Below are 27,824 nucleotides of genomic sequence, written 5' to 3' on the forward strand. Positions count from 1 at the left end.
AACAGCAGATAATAATCCATAATTGTTTTTAATCTTGAGGATGAGTCACCCCTAATTTATTTCCAAATTTCTTCTGTCATCAGCTGTTCATTTCTTTACTTTGAAAATCACCAGATTAACACTGCCAGAGGCAGGTAGGAAATGAGCCAGCAGGACAATTCAGAGGTATCACATGGTGAGTGGCTGAGAGACTGCGGACAAGACAATCCTCAGGAAAGTCTCTTTTTTGTCCCAGCAAGGCACCAATGTGTGAACCTGATTAACACTTTCATTATTCCAATCAGGTTATTTTTGTATCAGTATAATTTTAGAACAAGACTTGGTGGGGGGTTGTTTATTCCCTGGGAAATTCTGTCCATCACTTGGCACACAAGATATTCAAGTAGGTCTAACTCCAGAATTCATTTAAACCAAGAAATTATATTCCTTTTACCTCTCCTTTTTAATACTTTCACATGCCTTCTTTATTTCCTAAATCTTCCTTCTGTGCAAGGAATTTCAAAGCAGAAAGGTCAAACGGACATTCTAACATCATGATCATAAGAAATGCGATCTCTTTAGATGTCAGCTGTCAAAACCTGGGTGAATCGCCTCTGTCTACCAATCTATCAGGGTCTTTAGATCTCCTGTAAAGTGTAAGCTTGCTATTTTGTTTATATTTGACTTGTCTTCTTTAAGCTGATTGGGTTTTTGTTTTTTTTTAAAAGATTGGCACCTGAGCTAACAACTGTTGCAAGTCTTTTCTTTTCCTGCTTTTCACCTCAATCCCCCAAGTACAGAGTTGTATATTTTAGTTGTGGGTCCTTCTAGTTGGGGCATGTGGGACGCCACCTCAGCATGGTCTGATGAGCCATGTTTGCGCCCAGGATCTGAACAGGTGAAACCCTGGGCCGCTGAAGCAGCGTGTGTGAACTTAACCACTTGGCCACGGGGCTGGCCCCTGATTCGGTTCTTAAACCCATTTAGCCTCTAACGCCTCCTCAGGGTTGGAGATAGGACACTGGAGTCCAGATGTTCTCCCTAGAACTAGGCCCAAGTCGTAGTCCGATTATTGCAGAAAGACTGGAGATGCACGTTGCAGACTGCCCCAATAGCGTCTTAAAACACAAAGCTGCAAACTCATATTGGTAGCCATTTACTTGTCAGAAGACCATTCCCCAACTTTAATTTTTTTACACTTGCCTCAGATTATGCCTATATAGGCAGCACAGTAGAAAAGCTAAAATACTATCCAAATAATTCAGGACAAACAATATAATTTTCATTTGAAATCTCTAGATAATTGAAACCAAAAGAAGTCTTCTGGCTAGATGCCATTTTCCCCTTTGCTTTGATTTCGTAGGACAACCATAAATGTCTGCAACCAGTGAGCTTTCAAATGAGTGGTGCTCAACCTGCAGTCCAACAGATAGTAAGGAATTCTTGTCTTGGTTTTGGTTTAGTTAATAAATTTGCAAATGAATCAAGATATTCTGGCATGGTCTCAACCCTTCTAAAATACCCAGATTAAATGTCAGTTTGTGACAAGTGTCCACACACTCAGTCATGCTAGATGGTGGAACTGTGTGGGGGGTGGTGAGGGGGAAAGTTTGTCACGACTCCTTCTGAAACTTCTGAAAGTTCCTCTCCCCCTCCTTCACATTAGCTAAAATGAGTGAGCATCAGCTCCTGACGGATGCGGTCAGCCTCTAGGTCCAGGGACTCCATGTGCTCATATTCTTCCTCAGGGGGCTGTTCCATGGGTCCTGTCACTGGAGAGGACCAAACATCCATCCCATGCTCCAAGGAGATGTTATGGAGGACACAACAGGCCAAGATGATGTGGCTGGACTTCTCCGGTGAGTACTGCAGAGCCCCCTTGGATCCATCCAGGCAGCGGAATCGGGAGCAGAGGGTTCGGAAGGTCTTCTCAATCACGCTGTGAGTTGCAGAATGGGCCATATTATAGCGATATTCAGCTGGAGTTTCAGGAATGTGCAGTGGGGTCATGAGCCAGGTGCGGAGAAAGAAGGAACTGTCACCTGTGGGGAAGGCCCAAAGAAATCATAAATCATTATAACTGGGATACAAATGAAAGGAAAATCCAGGAACATGTACTGGGAACAGACAAGAAAACACAACAGCTTCCAGAGCCAAAGCGTACCAGAAAAACCAAGAGGGAAATGCTGTGGTAGAGAAGGCATGCCAGTGTCATGAGCAGGAAGACATGAGTCTTGGCTGGGAATATCCTTGGTTAAAACCAACAGACAAAAACGGCTCATAGCTAAAGAAAGTCAAGTCTGAAAGAATGTTCCTAGGAAGGAGGTAAAGGCGCTGGAGGAAATAAAATTTCTGGATTTTCTGAATTCAGATATTGTTCTCTCACAAAAGATTAGTAAAAACCTTCACACAGCAAGCCAACCTTCAAAATCTCTAAAGAGCGAGAGTGCAAGAGAGATAAAAGAGAATTCTGCTAGGAGATCTCAAACACTTTGGAGGAAAATGTCTAACTTTACCATTAAAATGTCAGGTCTGAAAGCACTACCTAGGGATTTCAGAGTATTTCACGGACAATAATCATTTATTCTCCCAGTAATAAGAAAAATAAAAGTCTCAGCATCTGTGGCAGAGATCAGAACTCAGGTGTTCTGCCCCACTAGATATTATATACACTAGAACAACGCCTTTGTAATAAAGGAACTGTTAGAATTCCACATTAACAAGAACAGCATAAATATAAGGATGCAAACAGTAATCGTCAGTGATAAGGAAATAAAATCAGAAGTCAATTAAAATAATATACACGAGGCATTTCCCTCAGGCGACTTCCTTATCAAATGATCCTGGGGAGTGCTAAAAACAAAACAAAAACTGGGGCGCAATGTCCTATTACAACAGTATAATGTTTCTATAAGGTTTAATTGTCCTGACACTACATCTGGCAGATGAACTGTCTCACACAGAGGCACAACTGCCTAGAAATACAGACAGGCCCTAGGAGTACCAAGTTGCACAATCGCTGTGTTCCTGACCTACCATCAATTTTGGTAAATAGCTATGGTCTGTTCAAAGAGTGCTAGACATTGTTCCAAAACATATAGGACTCCTTTGTTTTAGAGGGTTACATTTCTAAGAACTGGATTAACTTTAATTACAAAGTTATTTTACTGAGATGTAGTTGACATATAACACTGTATCAGTTTTAGATGTACTGGATTAACTTTTTTTTTTTTGAGGAAGATCAGCCCTGAGCTAACATCTACTGCCAATCCTCCTCTTTTTGCTGAGGAAGACTGGCCCTGAGCTAGCATGGACCTCAGCAAAAAGAGGAGGAAGACCGGCCCTGAGCTCACATCCATGCCCATCTTCCTCCACTTTATATGTGGGACACCTACCACAGCATGGCTTGCTAAGCAGTTCCATGTCCGCACCTGGGATCCAAACCGGCAAACCCCAGGCCGCCAAAGCGGAATGTGCACATTTAACCACTGAGCCACTGGGCTGGCCCCACTTTTTTTTTTTTTTTTGTAGGGAGAGATTGGCCCTGAGCTAACACCTGTTGCCAATCTTCCTCCCCTTTTTTTTTTTCTCCCCAAAGCCCCCGGTGCGTGGTTGTATATCCTAGTTGTAAGTCCTTTGAGTTCTATGTGAGCCACCCCCACAGCATGGCAACTGACAAACAGGTGGTGTGGTTCTGCGACCACGAAACGAACCTGGGCCACTGAAGCAGTGAGAGCACCGAACTTTAACCACTAGGCCATCAGGGCTGGCTCTGGATTAACTTTAAGTATCTAACAAGCCTCACAAAGTTTGCAAATTTTATATTCAGCTGACTTCCCTGCCCCACCACCCCCAAGTACAACCTATTTTAATTGAACTCATCCCTACTAAATATTAAATTTAAGAAACTGATGTTGTAAATAATAATGAAAATAATATCTATGACTCACTGAATATCTAACATGTAGGAGGCACCATGCTGGGCACTTTAAAAATATTAACTCTTGGGGCTGGCCCTGTGGCTGAGTGGTTAAAGTTCCATGTGCTCCACTTCAGTGGCCTGGGTTCACAGGTTCAGATCCCGGGCAAGGACCTACTCCACTCATCAGCCATGCTGTGGAGGCATCCCACATACAAAGTAGAGGAAGACTGGCACAGATGTTAGCTCAGGGCAAATCTTCCTCACATGCACACACACAAATTCTCTCTTATTATCCCATCCCAACTCTGCTGGATTAGATATTATTGAACTCATTTTACAAATGAGAAGATCAAAGAGATGTCAGCCATCCTTTGATATGTCAGGCAAAGGAAGGAGCTAGTCACTAAATGCTAATGGCAGACTCAGAGTTGCCAAAACAATGGCGTAATGCTGTAAAAGAGAATAATACAAACATTTAAGATGAATGCCATGGCATGGAGTTACTAAATGATATCTGTTAAACATTTCTCTAAGAAACAGTATGGGCCTTAAACGGGGAAACCTACAGGACAAGCTAATTAAAGTAGACCTTTTATAAAATGCTCCATCGTCATTAACTGGTCATAATCCAAGCACCACTGGCAGACAGACACATGGGAGGGGATTAGGATCAGAATTGCTAAACAGATTACAATTGCTTACATGATCAGTCATCCATAAGACATTCTGGCAGATCTTACCCAAAGCTGCTTAACAGGACTAGGCCAGGAGCTGAAGAAGTAAGGACTCAGGCTGAATTGTTTGCAGGAAGAGGTACATTTAGAGAAGAAGAATTAGGTAATACACTCTGAAGGGACAGATGAGAATGAGGACACGAAGGGATGACACCCATGGCGAAAATATGCTAAAAAAACCCAAAGGGGAATCACAGCTAATTCTAGATTTGGCAAATCTAGAACTATTCCACAAATCTGACAGTGTGAAGACATCAGCCATCTTCTCTCTCTCTCTCTTTTTTTTTTGGTGAGGAAGATTGGCCCGGAGCTAACATCTATTGCCAATCTTCCTTTTTTTTCTTTTCTTTCTCCCTGAAGCCCCAGCACATAGTTGCATATCCTAGTTGTAGGTCACTCTAGTTCTTCTATGTGGGATGCTGCCACAGCATGGCTTGATGAGTGGTGCTAGGTCCACACCCAGGATCTGAACTGGTGAACCCCAGGCTGCCAAAGGGAAGCACATGAACTCAATCACTCAGCCACAGGGCTGGCCCCTTATCTCTTTTTCACTTTTTGGAGGGGAAGATTCACCCTATGCTAACATCTGTTGCCAATCTTCCCCCTTTTTTCTTCCCTTCCCCACCAAAGCCCCACTACATAGTTGTATATAGTTGTAAGTTCTTCTAGTTCTTCTATGTGAGCCGCTGCCACAGCATGGCTACTGACACACGAGTGGTGTGGTTCAGTGCCCAGGAACGGAACCTGGGCCACTGAAGTGGAGCACACTGAAGATTAACCACTAGGCCATCATGGCTGGCTCTCTCTTTTTTTAACATCTTGTCATTCCTCACAATCCTGCTAATCTTCTCCTGCATTACCCCACTGTCCACACATCCTCCAGAGACCAGTGTTTTCCAAACTTAACTATTTGTCCAAATCATTTAGGGCACCTGTTAAAAATGCATGTCTAGATTCTTTCCTTGAAGATTCTCATTCCAGAAGTTTTTTTTTTTTTTCTTTCTTCTTTTTCCTTCTTCTCCCCAAAGCCCCCCAGTACATAGCTGTATGTTTTATTGTGGGTCCTTCTAGTTGTGGCATATGGGACACCACCTCGGCATGGCCTGATGAGCGGTGCTAGGTCCGCGCCCAGGATCCGAACTGGTGAAACCCAGGCCACTGAAGCAGAACGCACGAACTTAACCACTCGGCCATGGGGCCAGCCCCTCATTCCCAACATTTGAAGTGGGGCCCAGTGGTGTATATTTTTAATAAATTCCCCAGATGAGTCTTTTGATCTGGAAAATTTGTGAAACACTATACTGGTTCAGGGGTCTTCAAACTACTTTTCCTGTTAGAGCTCATGGAGGCTTTCCAAAGGGTATGTACAAGAACTGATAGTACTAAGGTAATCTATTTCACATGTGTATGCTTTCCCAACATCCTTAGTGTCTAGCATGTGCCCTGGTACCAAAACTGGCCCTAATAAACATTTGTTAAATGTTGTTACAATATCCATTTCTCCTACTTCCACTCTTCTTGTAAAGAGAGGAATCAGAGATGTATATAAAAATTGGTCACAGCTTTCACTTTTCAACTATGTCCTGTAAACAACTAAAAAAACTACTTTAAAGCTATCATTCCAACTGAATCTGGGGTCCCAAGGAAGGAAAAGAAAATCAATTAATTCCTAAATGACCTTAAAGTGCTAACAAAAGCAATATTTGAGGGCTAGCCCTGTGGCATAGTGGTTAAGTTCAGCGTGCTCTGCTTCAGCGGTCCGGGGTTCAGGGGTTCAGATCCCGGTGCGGACCTAGCACCGCTCATCAAACCATGCTGAGGCGGCGTCCCACATAGCACAGCTAGAAGGACCCATAACTAAAATGTACAACTGTGTACTTGGGAGCTTTGGGGAGAAGAGGGAGAAATTAAAGAGAAATAACTCCCGAGTGTCTATTACATGTTAAACGCTGTGTTGTGTTATGTGCATGTGCAGTGCAGATATGATTAGTGGTTTTGAAAGAGAGGTCTTCCAATCTTTAATGCATCTTTTCATCTCTCAATAATATGTTGTAGGGGCCGGCCTGGTGGCTGAGTGGTCAAGTTCATGCGCTCCGCTTTGGCAGCCCAGGGTTTCACTGCTTCAGCTCCTGGGTGTGGACCTCGCACCGCTCATCAAGCCATGCCGAGGCAGTGTCCCATGTAGCAGAACTAGCAGGACCTACAACTAGAATGTACAACTAGGTACTGGGAGGTTTTGGGGAGAAGAAAAAAAAAAGAGGAAGATTGGCAACAGATGTTAGCTCAGGGCCAATCTTTAAAAAAATAATAGTAATATGCTGTGGGGCTGGCCCAGTGGTACAGCGGTTAAGTTCACACATTCCGCTTTGGGGGTCTGGGGTTCACCAGTTCAGATTCCGGGTGCGGACATGGCACCGCTTGGCACGCCATGCTGTGGTAGGCATCCCACATATAAAGTAGAGGAAGGTGGGCACAGATGTTAGCTCAGGGCCAGTCTTCCTCAGCAAAAAAGAGGAGGATTGGCAGCAGATGTTAGCTCAGGGCTAATCTTCCCCCCCCCAAAAAATAATAATAATATGTTGTTGTATACAAGATAACCCTTATCCTATTGCTCACTTAAGAGCAGTACTTTAAGAAAAACAAACAAAAAAACCCCTACGCTGTCAGGCTCAAGGGTTTTATGACTCTTAACTAACTGTATTCCTCACAGCTGTACAGTCACCCCACTTTGCACTATCCCATATTGAATGGATTCTTGTCCTACTCATATCACTAAGCCAGGCTTTGCGATGGCACTTGGGCAGATCTGTAACTGAGTTCCTACAAGAACTGTGTAAGTGCACTGTCTCCTATCATTTTCATAGAGACATCATAGTGACAATCACCAATGGCAAAAATCCTATCTCATACTTGTACAATACTTTATAGTGAACTTTGATATATGTTACTTAATCTTAACAATAGGTATTACTGCTGTTGGTATTATTTTCACCATTTTACAGATGATAAAAATTAAAGCTCAATTGTATGGATGTCCTATATTTAACCAGATCTCTACCAGTAAGTATTTCAACTGTATTTAAAGGGAATGTTTCTGTAGGGTTGTTGTTTGCAACTACAAAACACCGCTGCAATACAAATTCTTGTATGCAATTTTGTTTTCCATCACCAATGTTCATATTTATGAACATGTACCTCCAAGATAAATTCTTAGAAGTGGAAGGCCTGGGTCAAATAATATGTTTTTAAGTTCTAATAAATGTCTTTAAATGTTGATTAAAAAAAATTAAGGCTCAGGGCCAGCCCAGTGGTGCAGTGGTTAAGTTGGCACGTTCCACTTCGGCGGCCTGGGGTTCGCTGGTTCAGATGCTGGGTGCGGACCTATGCACTGCTTGGCAGGCCATGCTGTGGTAGGCATCCCACGTATGAAGTAGAGAAAGATGGGCATGGATGTTAGCTCAGGGCCAGTCTTCCTCAGCAAAAAAGAGGATTGGTGGTAGATGTTAGCTCAGGGCTAAGCTTCCTCAAAAAAAAAAAAAAATTAAGGGGGCTGGCCCCGTGGCAGAGTGGTTACGTTCCCGCGCTCTGCTGCAGGCGGCCCAGTGTTTCATCAGTTCGAATCCTGGGCGCGGACATGGCACTGCTCATCAAACCACGCTGAGGCAGCGTCCCACATGCCACAACTAGAAGGACCCACAACTAAGGATATACAACTATGTGCCGGGGGACTTTGGGGAGAAAAAGGAAAAAAAAAACCTTTAAAAAATAAAAAATTAAGGCTCAGAGAGTTCTCATCTCAGGGCTCATTAAAAAAAGGACAGAACTGAGACGCAGGTCTATAGACTCCCATGTTGCATTCTACTCTGCTACATAATTTTCCTATGGCTATAAAATGAAGCATTTACATCTGCCAACTTACCAAGCAGCCAGCTATCTTTGTGCATTCCAGCTTCAAACTGACTGCTGAGAGAAGACTGCTGCAGCACAGCATAGTCCTGGAGGCTGCCCGGCCAGTTTGTCTCCACAGTCATTAGAGCCCCTCTGATGTCACACACCATCAGGCAATTTAAAGAATGCAGACCTTTGCGGTTCACATAGGAGAGGTCTTCAGCATTTGGCGCCTTGATTGCCACATGGATACAGTCAACCACCCCTATTACCCCTGGCATCCCTGCCAACTCATAGAACTCATCCTTCAGAGCCTGCATGGAGGACTCATCAGCTGGAAAGTGAATGAACTGTGAGGCTCTTTCCACAAGTGCTTCGGTGACATTGGCAACACATCGACTCATCGATGCCTGGCTGATACCAATAGCATCTCCCATTCGAGTCTGGAAGGAACCTGAGGTATAGAAGCCCAGGGCTGCAAGGATCTGTGTCTCTGGGCTAATAGCCCTGGATCTCTGAGTAGGTCTGGAAAGACTTGTCCCCAGGAGCTCCACCAAGTAATAAATGAACTGTCGAGGAAACCCATACATGGACATCAAGTATTCATCTGTCACATCATCCAGCTTAAAGCGGTCTAATGTCCGGTGACCTCGGCCATACAGCAAGAGATCACAGTCAAGCACTGTTATCGGTATAGCCATGGTACACGCAAATGCTGTCTCTCCTTTCCTCTGCTACTTTTCCTGAACCCTTCCCAGCGAAGATGTTCGTGCAAGAAGATATTTAAGGAAGTGTCAGAATTCAACAGCTAACCATCAGTTAAATGGCTCTGGCATTTATAATCTTCTCTCTGTAAAGGTTAAAAGAAAAAAAATTAGAAACCTACCAAAGACTTTAAAGGGATTCAAAGGCTACCCCAACTCCTTTTCTCAAATTTTCATTTTGTGCAAGCAAGAGCTGCAATACCTGTAACTTTGGGTCTTTCTCCACCAACTCATGGCTGCATGACAGCCTTGCTTTGGTTTAAAGGATAATGGGAGCTGAATTTCGGTGGCTCATTTAATGCCTGGCATTTGAACTGGGAAGAGCAAAAGATTAATGGAGGTCACGGCACAATTATCCACAAGGGAAAAGAGGTCTGCTCCTAACTATACAGGCCACGAAGCAGCTGACATAAGTCATAACTAGCCGGGGCAGGGATTAGTCACGGCGGGTTTCATTATCCACAGCCCTCTGGCTCCACAAGTACCGGATGGATGTGCGGGGTGCTCAAACCAGTCTAGCAAGGGAGAAGGGGGCAAAAAAATGCCCGCAACCCAGCCTGGTGGACGCAGATTGTGTGTTCTAACAACAAGCTTTCCTCTACTCCCAAGAAATCCAAATCGTGAGGCTGAGGGCTAGGAAGTAAGAAAGACTAGACAGGTTCGAAGGAAGGCGCGAAAGAAGAGGCTGGGAGAGCAAGGGTTGGGAAGCCACTCCGCCGCTTTTAAAAGGCACCTGAGAAACGCATACGGAAGTCTGACTGCAACGGCCACTCAAAGTCAGGCAAGGCCCGTCACCCACCTCTCGGCGACTGCCAGGTTACCAGCCGCCCTCCCCGCCCTCCCAGCCGGGTGGGCCCTCCTCCGGAACCGGCGCGGCTCCCCAGCGGCCACGGCGTCAGCGCAGGCACCGCCCCCTCCGCGTCAGCGCCCGTCCCACGCCGCGTCCTCACGGCCGCTGCAGCCGCGACCTGCGGTTCGCCGGCGCACATTCCACATGCGGCCCAAATGTGATCGCTCTTTCAAAAAGACCCCTGTGTAAGCCTTTATTTTCTTCCTAGGCCCTTGAAAAAATCAGTGAAAAAGAGTCATATGGAAAGGAAGTCAACTTTGATGGGAATTTCGAAGATAAAGGAGAGTAAATACGGCGTCCATGTTGTAGCGAAAGTGCGGCTGAGGTTAGGCAGCTGTATTTCCCCCATGGCCCTGTCCCTCGCCCTCCGCCTTCACCGAGCGGATGAAAACAAACACTAACGATGGCGGCGCCGGGAAGCGAGTGGCTGCTGGGCTTAAGGCAGGAGTGACCGCTTGAGCTGTGACGGGAGCCTGGAAGAGCGCCGGTCGACGTGAGTGCGACAACTCGCGCAGTCCTGGAAGCGAAACACCCGGGGCCTGCGAGCCACGAGCCTGCCGAGGCGTGAGGTTATCTCTCTGTGACCCGTGCTGTCACTGCAGCTCCGGAGCGCGGAGCCCTCGGCCAGGAGGCGCAGCTGGCCGGCCCCAGGCCCCGGCCTCCGTAATGAGAGCTCCGAGACACTCTCTGTGTCGCAGCTTCGCAGGTACTCACTTTTTGGGGGGATACCCCCAGATCTCTCAGCGCCCCCGGGTGGGAGGCTATGGATCTGCGGCCTGTCGGGACCTCCTTGTGAAGCCGAAGTGGGTCAGCCACAGTCGGGCCCCCTGAGCTTTCTTGGGGGAGGTCGTGTTGGTTGTAGGCCCCATTGGCCCTTGATTGTTCCTAGTCTTTACAAAGGTCCCCAGAGCTTTCGTGTCTATTTTCTTAGCTCTTTGGGTTAAGCCGTAAGGCTTTTGGGAGGTAATTTGGGGGGCCATAACTCCGGGGTTGGGTAACAATACGAGTGAGGTAGGTTTTCATTCAATCAAGATTTGTTGAGTGCCAAATATGTACTCCGCGTAGGTGAGGGTGACTGTTGACTAGTGACAAAAGGGACACAAGGTTCACGACTCTCTTCTTACTGGCAGTGGAACGACCCGTGGGAACCTGCGATCCATTCTCATTCAATAAATCTCTCGGTAAGTGGCTAAGCTCCTTCTTGGGTTCATCGCTAAGTCAGCTCAGTTTTCGCTTTCCCAGTCAGTTAGTTCCCAGTTTGCCTGGTCAGTTCGGCCTAGCATTTTCACTTTTAGCATGTTTTTCTCTTCTGGCCATCCCACAGCCAGAGAGAAAGACAGAGAAAGAGGTCAGACTCAAAAAATTAACTTCCAGGTTTTTGTGTATTGTTTTATGAGTGTTAGTCCTTTTCACGTGTGGATATGTGGCTCCAGCTAGATAAGTTTTTTTGTTTTTGGCTCCATTTTTCGGCTCAGCAGAAGTCATAAATGCTTGTGGAATGGAATCTTGAGTTAGTATTTTTATTACACAGCGTATGATGAGTAAGTGCTGAAGCAAGTGTCATATATACTGATCTGTATAGTAAGATGCCTGTAGTTAATTCCTGCATTATTTGAAAATTGTACCCCTTTGGGTATAAAGTTAAGAAGGCTATGGCAACTTTCGAGATTTGCGTTTCGTAAAAACTGCAGACCACTGGATTTTCCATTACTGTGCTTACACCTAAACGGTTCTTATTGTATATTATATTTTTTTCCCTCAAGAGTAGATAGTAAAATTGAAGCAGAACTACAGATTTTCAGCTACTAAACACTCCAAATTAAATTGTTTTATTTGAGGATTAAGAATCAGCTGGAGACAGTTGAGTCCTACCATATAAGCATACTGGAATTGTACTGTATGGAGGTGGGGGCAAGAAATCTCTTTTTTTTCCATTGTCTTTCCTGCCCCCATCCACCCAACTGCATTAGCTTCTGACCTCCGTGACTCAGAGAACGGTTCATGTGACCTAAATGCAAGAAGAAGCCTGAAACATTATCTTTTGAGCTTCCAAAGACCCAAATCTTACTACGTAAGTGATTTTTCCAGGATAATTTTGACTATTTAGAATGTACCCACTGCAGAATTTATTGCACCCACACAATAAGGTGCATTCCCAATACTCTGCAATTATGTTTTGCTCAAGTGGGAGTGGAAGGTGTTTATTTTTCTTTTTAAACACTTTTTACTTTATTATAGGAAAGATGAATAATTACATTCATAACACTGTGGTTGAAGTGCTGCTTAGATTATGAAGAATGAAGAGTGCAACTAAAACATTTCTCACTGTTATGACCCATTATTATTCAACTTGTTTTTTTATTTTTATTTTTTAATGGAAGAAAAGTACGTATATAGATTCACTGATTACGAAATGCAGGCTATTCAGATAATGTTTGAGCTACCATATTGCTTAAGACTTTTTTGGCTCATGTGACCTGAGAGTCTTATAATATGTACACTTTACTAAAAGTTTATTCTTGAACAAAGCTTGCCTAAACTTTGTGTGTGGATGATTTGGAAATCATTTCCAGCTTGGAGTATTGAGCTCAGTAAGATGAATATCCATAAGGCACCATTTTTACATGCATGGATTTAATAGAGGAAATGGTGCATGGGATTGTGTTGGTCCTTGCTTCCTCTAGTCAAAGTGCTGAGACCAATAAAAACTGCAAGAAGTCCCTGATAGGATAAAGGCAGTGTAGCCAGAAAGAATGCAAAGGAGGCTATCTAGTCCTTTCTGTCCAGGGGAATCAAGGAACTTTTCTTAAAGTTTGGGTTTTAGATCTTAAAAAGATTTTAAATCCTTAAAGAGATTTTAAGCTCATTTTAAATAGTTGATTTTAACTGTAGAGTAAACGTGGGCCAGTTTATTAGGAAAATTCTCTAAATTCCAGTCTCGGTGGCACAGGAAATTTGTCTTATCCCAGTGGTATCCTGCATATGGCCTTGGTTACAAAAGAAGGGATAAGATTGTGAATCCCACTTAGAAGAATAACTCAATTAACACGCACAGTTGACTGTTGGTCAATAGTATCTTCTTAGTAAAAATAAAAGTAAATAAAGAGTTTATAGAAGTAATAACTTAGTATTGTTATTTTGGAAAATGCTGCTTTCATTTTTGACTTTTGATTCATACAGATGTGAAAGAAATACAGAGTTAAAAGTCATTTTGTATTATTTGCAGTCTTAAAGTTTTTTTTTTTTCCTCCACTTCTTTCCATATTGCCCACAGCTACTAGGTCAGTAGGAGAAAGATAATGTTGAGAAATTCTTGTTGAGATGTAGATGTCCTATTTAAAATATAAGCTTAAGGGTGTTTTTACTAAACCCTTAAGGTATTTCTGTTGGAATTTTCAAGAAATCGGATGTTGGCCTTATTTATTCTTTGGACTGGTTTTTAAATTGTTCCTAGTTAATTAAGCAAGGCTTTTGTCTTTATTCTAACCTCCTATTTTCTTTTGATTTATTTTACTTTCTTGTTTCTTAAGTAGAGAACTTGTCTTTTTTAATTATTAAAGCATTTAAGGCTATACGTTTTCCTCTGAATTCTCCTTTTGCTGTGTCTTATTTGTTTTGATGTAAAATAGTCTTCATTTTGTTAATTTCTGGAGAGTTTGTAACTTTGGTTTTTATTTCAATGTTTATTACAAAAAGCTTCTTAATATATATATGGTTAACTTTTTATTGTATGTTTCTAGTTTACTGGATTGTGGGCAGTAACATCTTGGACATTTTTTCTTACCGTCAAGACCGTGATCAATTTATAGTGTCCCTTGACCCTAAGGAGAATGTGAAAGATAGAGGTAGATAAATAAGAGCTTTATTGAGGATCTCCTATGTGGCAAGTACCTTTTACAGAAACTGTCTCATTTAATCCTCACCCCAACACTGTGAGGTAGGTATAATTTTTGCCATTTTATAAGAAAGGATCTGAGGTACAGAAAGATTGAGTGACTTGCGTCATATACTTCTACATATATATTAGGCTTGGTTATATTATTCAGATCCTCTATATTTTTGCTTATATCAAATTGAGCTGTGAAAGAGGTATGTTGAATCTTCAGATAAATTTTGATCTTATGAAGCTCTCCTAGTATCTCTAGGAATTTTTGCTTCATTGCTATATGGCTTATATATAAAGGTTTATGGCTATTATATTTTCAGAGATTATTTTATCATTATTCAGTGTCTCTTTTAATCCCATTTCATCACTTTTGGCCTGGAATTCTGTTATAAATATTGCCACATCTGCTTTCTTTTTCTTTCTTTCCTCTTCCTCTTTTTTTTTTTAAACTGAGTATACCTCTGCTTATTTCTTTATTTTCAAACTTTCTTAGTAACTCTTTTAGGTAGGAAGACTATTTCAATTGTCTGGTCAACAGAAAAATTTCAGCTTTTCTGTTCTGTTTCTCATTGTCTACAAAGAATTTTCTAAATCGAAAAAAGGATCTCTATAATTTAACAATAACTCTGATGCCTAGAAAGTGGAGAAATTACTCTTTTATCCTATTTGCACTTGAACTTGTACTTAACTATTTTTTTCTTGTTAACTGTTCCTGATTTTCCATATTGGGGTTTTAAGCCTGAATCCAAAACATTAAACAATTCTATGTTAAAAATTGGAGAACATAGAAATTATTTTTTTAGTAATTGATGCTAACTTTTCTGAGTTTTAAGGGCTAGAGATATCATCTGAAGTCATTTTTATATAATCTCTTGCCAAATTATTCAGTTGTTTCTTTGAAATTATTTGCCCTTTGTTTCCTTTTTTGAGTGTGTTGCCTTAATTCGGTGTTATCACCAACTCCCTTCTGGATTACTGAAATAGCTGCTCTCTGGTCTGTTTCTAGTCCCTTTGCTTCATCTCCCCCTCTCTATATTCAGATTAATGTCCCTAAATCTTTACCTACAGAATAATCTGCATTGACTCTCTGCTAAGCTACTACTAGAGTCTCTTTTGCTCACTTTCTTGACTCCCTAGTAATCTGGCCAGACCATACTTATCCATTTTATTTTTCTTTACCCCTTCATATGAAAATTCTCAGCTATGCCTTTCCTAATTTTGCTTCCCCCCTATTCTTTCTCCTCTCCCTCTGGGACTCCAATTACGCATATGTTAGGCCTTTCCGTGTGTCCTCAATGTCTCAGGTAACCTCATGTCTCATTTTCTACCTCTTGCTACAGTGTGATTAAATACTTTAGGGGCCGGCACAGTGGCATAGTGGTTAAGTTTGCACACTCTGCTTTGGCGGCCCGGGGTTCATGGGTTTGGATCCCAGGCATGGGCCTACATACTGATAGTCAATCCATGCTGTGGTAGTGTCCCACATACAAAATAGAGGAAGATTGGCACACATGTTAGCTCAGGGCCAATCTTCTTCACCAAAAAAACTCCAAAAAACTTTAAATAATGCCCATTCACTCTCAAAAGTATCCCAAAAACATACACTCTGTGTTTCTTATATACTTTTCTCTATTTTCCATCTTTTTGCCTCTCTGTACTTCCTTCTGGATATTTTCTTTTGGCCTATATTACCTTTCACTATTTCTATCTTCTGCCAATCTAATCTGTTATTAGACTCAACCATTGAGTTCTTAATTTAGTGTGTTTTTGGTTTTTAGTTCTAGAATTTCTATTTGGTTCATCTTATAGTTTCTAGTTCTCTGTCAAAACTCTCAATTTTGTGTTTTATTTAATTGAATATATTAAGCATAGTAATTTTAAAATCTGTGTCTGATAACTCTATTAATATGTTTCAAATGTCTGCTGTATCTGTTGGATTTTGGTCATGTGGGTTTGTCTCCATGAATCCCTAGTTTATTTTAATACATAGTAGATATTATATATGAAACATTGTGGAGATATTTTTTGGGCCAGGATGACATCGTTTTCTTCCAGGGATAAATTATGTGAGTTTCTGACAGAGGCTAAGGGCAGGCATTATCCCACATTGTTGAAGCTAAGTGATGCTTAAAATTTTTCATAATAAAAACTTTTTAAAAGTTAGCTTGAAGTTATATAAATTACAACTACGTTTATTGTTTTCTGAGAGAAGAAAATATATCCACTGTTTTTTTAAATTAAAAAATGTTTTGAAAGAATACAGCAATAGCATATTTATTGGGGTTATATACTATGGATTGAAAGAGAAAGGATCAATAGAGAGGGACTGTGAAAAGCAAAGAAATACTTAGAGAAAATGGAAAAGAAACAAGACTTATCCATAATGTCTGTCATCTCTGTCCCTTTTGTCCTCATTTTATATCCTAATCTTAAAATTCAACCCATTACCAAATGTAAAATGGTATGGCTGCTTTGGAAAACAGTTTGGCACTTCTTCAAAAAGTTAAATGTTGAGTTACCGTATGACCCAGCAATTCCACTTGTAGATATAAACCCAGGAAAATTGAGAACATGTTAACACAAAAACTTACAGGTGAATGTTCTTAGCAGTATTCATTCATAATAGCCAAAAAGTGGCGATAACTCAAATGTCCATCAGCTTATGAATCAGTAAACCAAATGTAGTACAGTCACACAATGGAATATTATTCAGCCATAAAAAGGAGTGAACTACTGATACATGCCACAACCTAGATTGAACCTTGAATATTATGCTAAGTGAAAGAAGCAAGTCACAGAAAGGCCACATATATGATTTCCGTTATGTGAAATGTACAGAGTAAGCGAGTCCACAGAGACAAAGCACATTAATGGTTGCCAGCGACTGGGAGGAAGGGGAAATGGGGAGCGGCTGATAACGGATGTGGGATTTCTTCTTAGAGTGACAAAAATGTAGTGATGGTTACACATCCTTGTGAATATACTAAAAATAATCAAATTGTACAGTTTAAAATGGTGAATTTTAGGATCTGTGAATTATATCTCAGTTTTTTGGAAAAACTGTATAAAGTGATTTAAAAAACGATTCATCCCACTGTTATCCTCAGCGTCCTCGATCAGCCCTCTCCAGCTGAAAAGCTCCAGGTCTGTGTCCCCTTCTTCCAAGTTGCTCTCCGTCCCCAGCACTGCGCACTTTGTAGTTTCCAAAACTTCCTTTCCTTGCTACCTTATATTCAGGTGTTTACAGCTCTGCTGCTTTCTTGCCCACGCTGGCTCCTGATCATTTGGGCCTTAGCATTCCGTAGCGGCTGTAAGTTCTCTTTTACATGTTTAACAAGTTCACAAATCAGCATATTTCCTCTTGGCTTGCCCACTCTCCCGTCTCAGATGTGTCGTCTCTCATATTGTGTTCTTTTGAGTTCCTGGTGTTTTATGTCCATGTGTAGTCTGTAAATTTTTAAGTTATGAATTCATCTAGCTGAAAGTTGGGAGGAAGGGTTGTGAGCGTGGCCTGGCTGCAGGCTGTTGACAATATCTAAGGCTGTGAAAGCTTCTTCCGAGACTCTCTCAGGCTTGCTTCTGCCTGTTTCTAGGGGTTTCAGTGGTTCTGGACCAGTTCTTAGGTTAATTTCTGGGCTTTTTGTTTCCTTACCATGCGAGTAGGTGGTATAATTTTGGATCTCAATCTACGTACTTTACTGACTTATGCTTTCGAAGTTTTGAGAGTGAGTTTCCCGCCTCCCAACCTTGGCATGATAGATAGCAAACCTCTTTATTGCTTCTCTAGGATTCTTCTGGCCTCTGATCAAGGAGCACTTGGCTCTGGGGTTTTCTGCAGGGGACTGGGTTTCTACCTGCCTGTAAGGTGGAGGTCCTATCCCATGCCCCCACTCTTGTTCGCATGTGTTTATTACAAGAAACGGACCTTGTTCCCCATAGGCCTCAGCTTCCTTACATCTATTTCTTTGACTTACCTTTTTTATGGAACCTGGGATTTCACAATCTTTCTAATTCAGCTGTGTGTCAAAACCTTTTTATTGTCATATTTTACTGCATTTTTAGGTGCTTGTAGTGAGAAGGGGTACTGACAACATCAGTTCAGTCCACCTTGTTGTTGAACGTCCCCCTCAGAGATTTTAAACTCGTGTTTATCATGGCACAGTGCGTCAACCTCTGCCTGCTTCCCTCTAAGGCAAGGCTGTCCTGTGCTGGGATCTTGGAAGTTCAGCTAGAGCAGTCGTTCAGATGTTTGGGAAGCTGCATTTGAAAGAAGTCTACAAGGAGATAGATCTAATTCTAGAAAACTTTTATGCTAGCTGAAAATTAAGTTCTCCACCCTGTTAGAGACCATTTGATGAAAATAGATTTTGTTTGTTAATTAAACTTTTTTTTGAAAAATATCAGATCTGCAGAAAAATTGTAAGAATATTACAGTGAACTCTTATATAGTCTTCACCTAGATTCACACATTATTCACTCTTTGCCACATTGCTTTCCTTCTCTTCTATATATATCACACACTGTGTAATATAATAATACGATTTCTTACCTTTTTCCTTTTTTTTTTTTTTCTGGACCCGTGAGAAAAGTTACTTGTATCTCTTAAGAACAAGACCATTGACCGAAGGATAACTGTATCAAATTCAGGAAATTTAACATTGGTGCACTACTGTTACCTAGTTTACAGTCAGCATTCAAATGTTGCCAGTTGTTTCAATACTGTCCTTTATAGCAACTTTTTTTTTTTTTTTTAAGTCCAGGATCAAGCATTGCATTTAGTTGTCATACCTCTTTAATTGCCTTTATTCTAAAAGAGTTCTTCAGCCATTTTTTTGTCTTTCATACGGTTGATGTTTTTGTAGAGTACAAGCCCATTATTTTGTAAAATGTCCTTTCTTTCAATTTAAGCTCATCTGATTGCTTCCTCATGGTTATATTTGAGTTATACAGTTTTAGCAGGAAAGCTATGTTAAGTAATATGTCCTTCTCACTACATCACATCAACAGGGATCAATTTTTCAATTGTTGGTACGTTTCTTTGATAACTTTGTTAAGATTGTGTCCACTGGACTTCTCTTTGTAATTATAAGTAATCTAAATACCCCATTTGCCAACAAACTTTCACCCAGTGGTTTTATTATCCACCTGCGATTCACTTGAATAATTTATTCCTAGATTGGTTGCAAAATGGTGATTTTTAAAATTCTGTTATTCCTTATACATTTGCTAATTGGTAATCTACTGTGAAGAAGTACTTAACCTTCGTCCTCCCATTTATCGTACAGCTGCCTTTGAAACCACTGTTGGGGAAAATGTGAAAATCCTGGATATAGAAAAAATGTCTAAGGCAAGAAAAGATTGTCTTTGCTCTTCCAGTGTTAGCTGGAGAAACAAATGTAAAATTATCAGTTTTACTTTCAGTGCTCCCCAGACCTCCATATTGCATGATAAACATGAGCTTAAAAGCACTTGTGGGTACGAAGTCTTATTTAAAATTCTTATTGATCTTGAAAATAACGTTTGTGCTGAGCATTTGTCAACAAGTTTTATTTTTAATTCAGGCAAAATATCCTATCATCTCTAGTAGTTTTGAAGTTACTATTTTATAGAGTTTGTGTGAATAGAAAAAGGCTGTACTCAAATATGAAGGCAATATTATTAATATGCCAGGAGCTATTACTCAGAACAACTGAATTTGGTTAATAATGTTCATCCTTAAAATAAAGCAAGGGGGCCAGCCTGGTGGTGAAGCAGTTCAGTTCACACACTCTGCTTTGGCGGCCCGGCGTTGGCCGGTTTAGATCCCAGGTGTGGACCTATGCACCACTTATCAAGCCATGCTGTGGCAGGGGTCCCACATATAAAATAGAGGAAGATGGGCACAGGCTTAGCTCAGGGCCAATCTTCCTCAGCAAAAAGAGGGGGACTGGCAGTGGATGTTAGCTCAGGGCTAATCTTCCTCAAATAAATAAATAAATAAATAAAGCAAGGAAATGTTAACTGTTCAATATAAGATTAGTTTCATGTATAAATTTGCTTTTCAAAAACCTAAGGTTATCGAGAGAATTAGAAGACAAGCTGTAGACTGGAAGAAAATATTTGCAGAAGACGTTTGATGAAAGACTGTTATCCAAAAATATATGAAGAACTCTTAAAACTCAACAATAAGGTGGGGCTGGCCCCGTGGCTGAGTGGTTAAGTTCGCGCGCTCCGCTTCAGGCGGCCCAGTGTTTCGTTGGTTCGAATCCTGGGCGTGGACGTGGCACTGCTCGTCAGGCCACACTGAGGCAGCGTCCCACATGCCACAACTAGAAGGCTCCACAACGAAGAATATACAACTATGTACCGGGGGGCTTTGGGGAGAAAAAGGAAAAATAAAATCTTTAAAAAAAAAAAAACTCGACAATAAGAAAGCAAACAACTCCATTAAAAAGTGGACCAAAGACATTAACAGACACCTCATCAAAGATATAGAGATAGCAAAGAAACATATGAAAAGACAGCGTCATATGTCATCAGTGTAATGCAAATTAAAATAATAAGATACCTCTACACACCTATTAGCATGGCCAGAATAGCAAGACACAGACAACCAAATGCTCGCAAGGAAGTGGAGCAACAGGAACTCTCATTCATTGCTGGTGGGAATGCAAAATGGTGTAGCCACTTTGGAAAACAGTTTGATGGTTTCTTACAAAACTAAACATTCTCTCACCGTAGGATCCAGCAGTTAAGCTCCTTGGTATTTACCCAGAGGAGTTGAAAACTTGTTCCTAGCAGGAGAGCGGAGGTTTCTCTGGAGAAATTCAGTGTCCTCAGAGGGAAAAACCTCTATATACTGACACTTGAGGTTTCTTTCAAAGATTTTATTTTTTCTATTTCTCCCCAAAGTCCCCTGGTACACAGTTGTATATTTTAGTTTTGGGTGCTTCTAGTTGTGGCATGTGGGATGCCGCCTCAGCGTGGCTTGATGAGCGGTGCCATGTCTGCACCCAGGATCCGAACCGGTGAAACCCTGGGCCGCTGAAGTGGAGCATGCGAACTTTACCACTCAGCCACGGGGCCGGCCCTTTGAGGTTTCCTTCAAACGAGCAAAGGTGGCGGGGGTGGGCAGCTTGTTCCTGACGACCCTCTGTAAGGCCCACAGTTGACCAGCCTAACTCATATACCCTGAGTTTCTGCCTTTTTGGTGCTTCATGCTCCAGTGTGAGTGAGGCAGCCAAGGCTCGCCAGTCACTTGAGGAAAGCCTCCAATATGGTTGCCAGTGTTTTTCAAGCCAAGTGAAGAAGGGGGCTGCAGAGGTGGGAGTGGGAGTGTCTCACATAGACTTTGATAACCGAAGTCCAGCACGTCTTTGATTCAGTGTTTCCCAAGTGTTAATGTCCAGTCTTCCAACATCAGGGAGGAAGGGCAGTTGTGGCCTGACTTGGGTCATGGAGGGGGTGTAGGGCTCAGAGTGGGGTCTGACTGCTTCTTTTGTGGACTTTGAAGTAATCCTCCTGTTTTTGGCCTAATCTGCCACCCTACTTTAGGAGACATCTGGTGCCTCCAATTCCTTAGCCTTTCTTAGATTCTTTGGTTCAGATGAGCTTGCTTTGCTCAGGATTCCCCCACTGCTGGCTTGGAGACCAGCTCTGCTCTGCTCAGTCAGCTATCTATTCCTTCAAATTCCTTTCCATCTTCCAGAACTTTGATACTGTTGTCTCCATGCCTGTTTTTGTCTATGTGTGTGCTCGCACACGTGCGCGATTTTTAAACTCCCTCCCCTTTTTTGTCCTTTTAATGATGTTTTAGGAGCGAGCAGAGATAAACGTAAACATTGAAACCTTTATGCTTAAGTCTTTTTTCCCCAGTATTTTATTGGCATCTTTCATTTGTTATTTCCTCTTCTGGGTTTATTTATAATTTTTATATTTCTGTGCTTTTAATTGGGGATTGGGAAGATAGGATAAATGTTTTTTATCTGCCTATTTAAGCAGAACTCATATATTTTTCCATTTAAAATTAGCATTTCAATAGGAACATAAGTAAAAGGTCTAGAGAACCTGCCTGTCCAGTTAAGCGTACTTTTCCCTTAGTTGATTACATCATTTGCACTGAGCTTTGTTGTAGCATCTCCCGTCTAGTATTTGGATGTTAGTGATTATCTACATCCATTACATAACAACGGGAGAATTTCTTTAATATGGCTTTTTGTCGTTGTTGTTGTGTTAAAATACAAATAATATAAAATTTCCTATCTTACCCATTTTTAAGTGTACAGTTTAGTGGTATTAAATACCTTCACATTGTTGTGCAACCATCACCACCGTGTGTCCCCACAACTCTTTTCATTTTGTAAAACTGAAACTGTGTGTATTAAATAATAACTCCCCATTCTCTCCTCCCCCAGCACCTGGCAGCCGCCATTCTACTTTCTGTCTCTATGATCTTGACTACTGTAAGTACTCATATAAGTGGATCACACAGTGTTTGTCTTTTTGTGACTCGCTTATTTCACTCAGCGTCATGTCCTCAAGGTTCATCCACGTGTCAGAGTTTCCCTCGTTTTTGTGGCTAATATTCCATTGTGTGCATATACCACATTTTGCTTATCCATTATATTTTCAGATAATTGTTTAAAACATTTTAGTAGGCAGTCCAGGACTGCAAGGATTCAGGCATGAGGACGCTGTGCAGCAGGCTCGCACAGGCAGACCCAAGATGGACAGAACCTTGGAATCCCTGAGACACATCATTGCCCAAGTGTTGCCTCACAGAGACCCGGCTCTAGTCTTCAAAGACTTGAATGTAGTGTCAATGTTACAGGAATTTTGGGAAAGCAAGCAGGAGAGGGCTGCGTTCCCAAGTGAAGGAGTGGTGGTCTACGAGTCACTGCCATCTCCTGGGCCTCCCTTCGTGAGTTACGTGACCCTCCCAGGAGGAAGCTGCTTTGGCAACTTTCAGTGCTGCTTAAGTAGAGCTGAGGCCAGACGGGATGCAGCGAAAGTGGCCCTAATCAACTCCCTCTTCAATGAGCTGCCCTCTCGCAGGATCACCAAGGAATTCATAATGGAGAGTGTGCAGGAAGCGGTTGCCTCCACCAGCGGCACACTGGACGACGCAGACGACCCCAGCACCAGCATCGGGGCCTATCACTACATGCTGGAGTCGAACATGGGGAAGACCATGCTGGAATTTCAGGAGCTGATGACCATTTTCCAACTACTGCACTGGAACGGGAGCCTGAAAGCCCTTCGTGAAACCAAGTGTTCCCGACAGGAAGTCATCTCCTACTATTCCCAGTATTCCCTAGATGAAAAGATGCGCAGCCACATGGCCCTGGACTGGATCATGAAGGAGCGGGAATCGCCAGGAATTCTCTCTCAAGAACTACGAATGGCCCTGAGGGAGTTGGAGGAAGCCAGGAAAGCAGGACAAGAACTACGGTTTTACAAAGAAAAGAAAGAAATCCTGAGTTTAGCCCTGACTCAGATCTACAGTGAGTCTGACACTTCCTCACCCAGTGATGATCAGCTGAGCCTCACGGCCCTTTGTGGCTATCACTAGCAAGCCCTGGTCCCAGCTGCCCCCGAGGTTGGCAGAGGCTGGACTCTAACATTAGGAAGCTCACTGAAGGAGGTCATCGGAGGCTTTAGCACTGATAGCTACTAGCTGAAGGCTGTTCTAATCCTCCCACCCCCCTACTCACAGCATCTGAGAGTAGTAGAACCTTACAGGACCCAACATCCCACTCAATGCAATTTTCCTATCATGCTCTCAATGGTTCCACTTGAGACTGAAAGGACAGAGACAGGATTATTGAAAAATATTTTCCAGGCGTGGCTCCAGCCTAAAGCCCAGTTGACATGTGCCTGGCTAGATTATATAGTTGTTTCAAAGAATTGGCAGGTGTAGTATCCCCTAGAAAAACATGAGCCAGGACTGCCAAAAGTAGCATGATAGCAATTTTTTAAAACACTTGGGATTGAATAAACAATACAGATTGTTTTTAAAATATCCAAAAGTCAGAGTTTATTCCTAAACTTTGTAAGCTTAGAGATAGCTTACCCTCTACTAGGTATGACCCAAAACTATAGTGAAAATTTTATCTGGACACCTGACTATCAAAGATCTTAAAGGGGTAATAATATGAAAATACTAGATAAATTTAATGTGGCTTAAAATGCCATTGTAATAATAATTTTTAAAAATCCATGCTCTTCCATATGGGGATAAATGTCATCTAGAATAGTACCCTCACTCATACTGTTACAAAGAATTAATATCCTATGTTTGGAATCTTGTGATCAGTCATGTTCATTTTTAATTTGCAAATAGATAACTTGATTTGTTTTTAAAAAAAAAAAAAAAAAAAAAAACATTTTAGTAGGGTACAAAGCTGTACGTGTTCTAAACACTTTAGGAACCTCAAAAGGTTATCTGTTGTTGTGAATTTCTGTTAATGAAAATGATGTGCAGAGAATGTTGCTAAATTCAAATTGCTGTTCAAGGTCCAGTAAATAGTTTTTGTTATTTGTTAAATGTCTTAAGTCTTGAAGAAAGACCTTAATTAAATGGGGTTATTTTTCAGACAAGAAAAACTACAAATGGCGAGTCTGGGGAAAATAGGTGTTGATGAAGCTTGAAGAGACAGAAATATTTGTGGGAGTGTTATGTATAAATATATTTTTGACCTAATTAAGTCATTTTAGAAAAGGTGACACTTGATAAATTTAATCAAATATACGTGAGTGGGAACCACACAGATTTTTTTGTAAATATCTGAAATTATACATAGTAATTAGGTTATGTCCCTAGGGCAAAAAATGTAATAAGGAAGGTAGTAAGTAGCTCTGATGAATTTACATACTCAGCATCTTAGCAGGAAGGGGACAAGAAATGTGAAAGCTTGCAGAAGAGGTTGCAACATAATTGAGCGACTAGAATGCTGAGAGGGAAGATGACCTTGGCTTGCACTAAGTGGTAACCTAAAAGCCCTACTTTGGCTTAGCCCTCCAGCAGCCATGTACTTACTGCCTTAAAACCTGTGTCCCGTCAGGGGGTCTCCACCCTTAACGTAGACGGTCATTTTGGCAATTATAACCTGTTGGTGACAATAACTAACATGAGCAGTGGTCTGCAAAGTCCAAAGGGAAGAAAGTCGTATACGTACATTGTCAGGTGAGAATGCTGTCTAGACTCTTGGTAGCAGAATTCCAACTTGCTTCCCCCTCAGATAGAGAAGGATCTATGAAGCTCACAGTGGGATGATACCAGTTAACCATCTTATATGGTTTTAGTTTCCCAAAATGGTCTCCTTTTAGGAAGGGCAAGCTGTTGTTCACTTTGCTTCTCTATCTACTTGGCAGTTGTATTTCTCAATTAATGAATTGGATTTATGGTATGCAAACTGTTTCTTGTAACTGAAGTTGTCACCGAAACCTTTACTGAACTAATAAAGTTAGTTTTGTGAGCATATACATCCAAGGACTAGACCCTGGTCCAGGATCACCGTTTATTTTCTAGTTTCAGTGACCAAGGTTCTTACTGAAAGTGCCAGCAGGCCTTTGATTACCCTTTTAAAATCATTTACCTATTTTCCCTGCTGACTTTGCATGGAGGATCCTGAAGATCAGACTGAGAAGTTTGCCAGAAGTTCTGGAGCATAGGAGCAATATGATGGCATAATGCTTTACTGAGACTAGTCTTTCAGTGGTTTTCCTGAGGTTTACAGTATAATCTTCTAAGAAGGTGTTGGGGAGGAAAACTTTTCCTGTGCCCTGTTAGGTTCAGTGTCTGGAGGCCTGCAAATTAAACTGACGAAAAACAGGTTAGCAAGAGAAAAAGCAGTTTATTAACACCTGCAAAGTATATGCCACAGGAGTGCTCAGAGATTAAGAACTCAAAAGAGGTGGTTAAAATTTGGGACTTACATGCTTAACGGTAGGAGAAAAGAGTGGGGAGAAAAGGCTTTTATGGGAAGAACAAATAAATTTCTTTAGGAAAGACAAATGGATCTTAGGAGAACAAATGGAAGATAAAGTTTGTGATAATATTTCTTTATGTAGCTGCAAATGGCTTTTTCATCTTTGTGACCATCAAACTCCCCCAGAGAGGGGATTTATTGTAGGTTTGCTCTTGGTCTCTCTCCTGGGAATGGAAGCCGACCTGAATTGGGAATTTATGGCAGTTCTCATTTCTCAGAAGTTTCTGCTTTTAGTCAGATAAGGGAAGCTCCAAGAAGGTTTCTTTCTACATCTGTTGAATCTCAGATGTCTTTATCTTAAAATAATCTTTATGCCAAAATGGCATATGTTGTGATGGCATACCATGATCACTTTCAAAGGTGAAGTAACCAACCAAGTGAGGCTATTTCAGATAAGAAATGAGACCTGGATTAAGGTGGTATCTATGAAAATGATAATGCAGCAAATATAAAGGATTTTGGATAAGCAGGAGTTAGAAGGATGTAGTAACTGTCTACTATAGTAAAGGGCAGAAACAAGGAAAGAATTCAATTGTAGATCTCTTTTTTAGTGTTTGTACCAAATTTCTCTTTATATTGCTTGGAATACTCAGAGAAGGAATTTTGCAAAGAGCAAAGCACAGGGTAAACCTTACATTACGTTTATATTGTAAAGGGTAAATTAACTGCTTGGCAGACTAAGCCTAAGGGAACAGTAAGCTCTCATGCCTGAGAGAGAACTCGTTCCCCAGCGGAGACCTCACCCTTTCTGGCTCAGTAACTAACTCTAGTTACGTAATCCTTTTAGTGCTTCCAGCGGTACAAAAGTCACAGGAGTCGTGCCATGATGTTTGCATCGGTAGATGCTCTGGCCGCTGTGAAACAAGGGCGCGCTGTTCTTATCTCAGATCTGGTGCCCTGCTGCTTCAGGACCTTGAGTTGTTTAACCCTTTGAAGGGCTCTTTATTTTTACTTTAACATTTTTAAGTGTTCTTTTTAACCAAATTAGGAAAGTCTGAAGGTTGGTATGCGTTTTAAATGTTGTCAAATATGTAAACGATAGGCCCCAAAAGGTAAGTCCTTTATAATTTGGATCCCTTTAGGTTTTAACCTGTTCTTGATCACAGTGGACTCTCCTGTGGCATCCTATTCCGGTAATTATTTCTTCTCAGAGGTGTTTTATTTCTCCTTCATTGGTTTCATCCCCTCCCTATAAATTAGCTCAGATATCCCTATCCTCCGGGAAAATCCTTTTAACAGAACAGCTTGAACTCTTTTCCTGTCTTACTTTCTCAGAAGTAGCTGAATCCGTTCCTCACGCTAAGAAACCATCCTCTCAAAGGTTATTAGCGATGTACTGCCAAGTCTGGTGGCTTTTCTCTCACCTCTTGAGAATGAAAGAAACCAGCGTATGTCACCCCAAAATATGCCTCTTTGACATAAAAATTATTTTGAGCCGAAAGCAATTTAGAAGGAGCAAACACAGAAGAACCTCTCTCTACCCTCCCTTTTTCCGCCTTGAGGCAGGATATAAAATCTCTTTTTACTGGAGACAGACTTATCAGCCCAGAGAAGGCACCAGAGGAATCTGCAAACAAGCCTTACTCCATTGGTTTCCTCCGGTGGATTTTCCTCCCCACAGTTTGCTGCCCTTGGATGCCTACAGCTGCTTTTCATTGTCTCATTTCTGTACAAATATATTGTTTTGGGGCCAGCCCCGTGGTGCAGCGGTTAAGTTCGCACATTCCGCTTCTCGGCGGCCTGGGGTTCGCCAGTTCGGATCCCGGGTGCAGACATGGCACTGCTTGGCAAGCCGTGCTGTGGCGGGTGTCCCACATGTAAAGTAGAGGAAG

General features: G+C 41.7%; 3 protein-coding genes across 9 annotated transcripts in view; 2 read left to right on the forward strand and 1 right to left on the reverse strand.

The window, feature by feature from the left end:
* Positions 1–867: 867 nt before the first annotated feature.
* HARBI1 (harbinger transposase derived 1) lies at positions 868–10,204 on the reverse strand. 2 transcript variants are annotated; one of them, XM_046642888.1, is made up of 3 exons: positions 10,087–10,204; positions 8,555–9,373; positions 868–2,021 (listed from the first exon to the last, which is right to left on the reverse strand). In XM_046642888.1, exons 2-3 carry the CDS (start codon positions 9,222–9,224, stop codon positions 1,642–1,644), a joined length of 1,050 nt encoding a protein of 349 aa, XP_046498844.1. In that variant the 5' UTR covers positions 9,225–9,373; positions 10,087–10,204; the 3' UTR covers positions 868–1,641. The 2 variants fall into 2 exon arrangements, with proteins under 2 accessions (XP_046498844.1, XP_046498843.1); XM_046642887.1 differs by having other exon boundaries at positions 10,021–10,113.
* A 118-nt stretch (positions 10,205–10,322) lies between these two features.
* ATG13 (autophagy related 13) overlaps positions 10,323–27,824 on the forward strand; it is a 43,875-nt gene continuing 26,373 nt past the window's right edge. Inside the window, exons 1-3 of one of the 6 annotated variants that reach the window (XM_046642877.1) lie at positions 10,324–10,843; positions 11,203–11,318; positions 22,417–22,464. The gene's annotated coding sequence lies outside the window, so the exon portion shown is untranslated. Of the gene's footprint in view, positions 10,844–11,202; positions 11,319–22,416; positions 22,465–27,824 lie in introns of all 6 variants that reach the window. The other 5 variants (XM_046642880.1, XM_046642882.1, XM_046642878.1 and 2 more) reach the window with 5 other exon arrangements.
* Positions 22,698–24,205, forward strand: LOC124228411 (protein limb expression 1 homolog). Its single transcript, XM_046642889.1, has one exon. The coding sequence runs from the start codon at positions 22,728–22,730 to the stop codon at positions 23,571–23,573; it is 846 nt and encodes a 281-aa protein (XP_046498845.1). The 5' UTR covers positions 22,698–22,727; the 3' UTR covers positions 23,574–24,205.

The sequence above is a fragment of the Equus quagga genome, chromosome 17 (genome assembly GCF_021613505.1).
Source record: "Equus quagga isolate Etosha38 chromosome 17, UCLA_HA_Equagga_1.0, whole genome shotgun sequence".
NCBI lineage: Eukaryota > Metazoa > Chordata > Mammalia > Perissodactyla > Equidae > Equus > Equus quagga.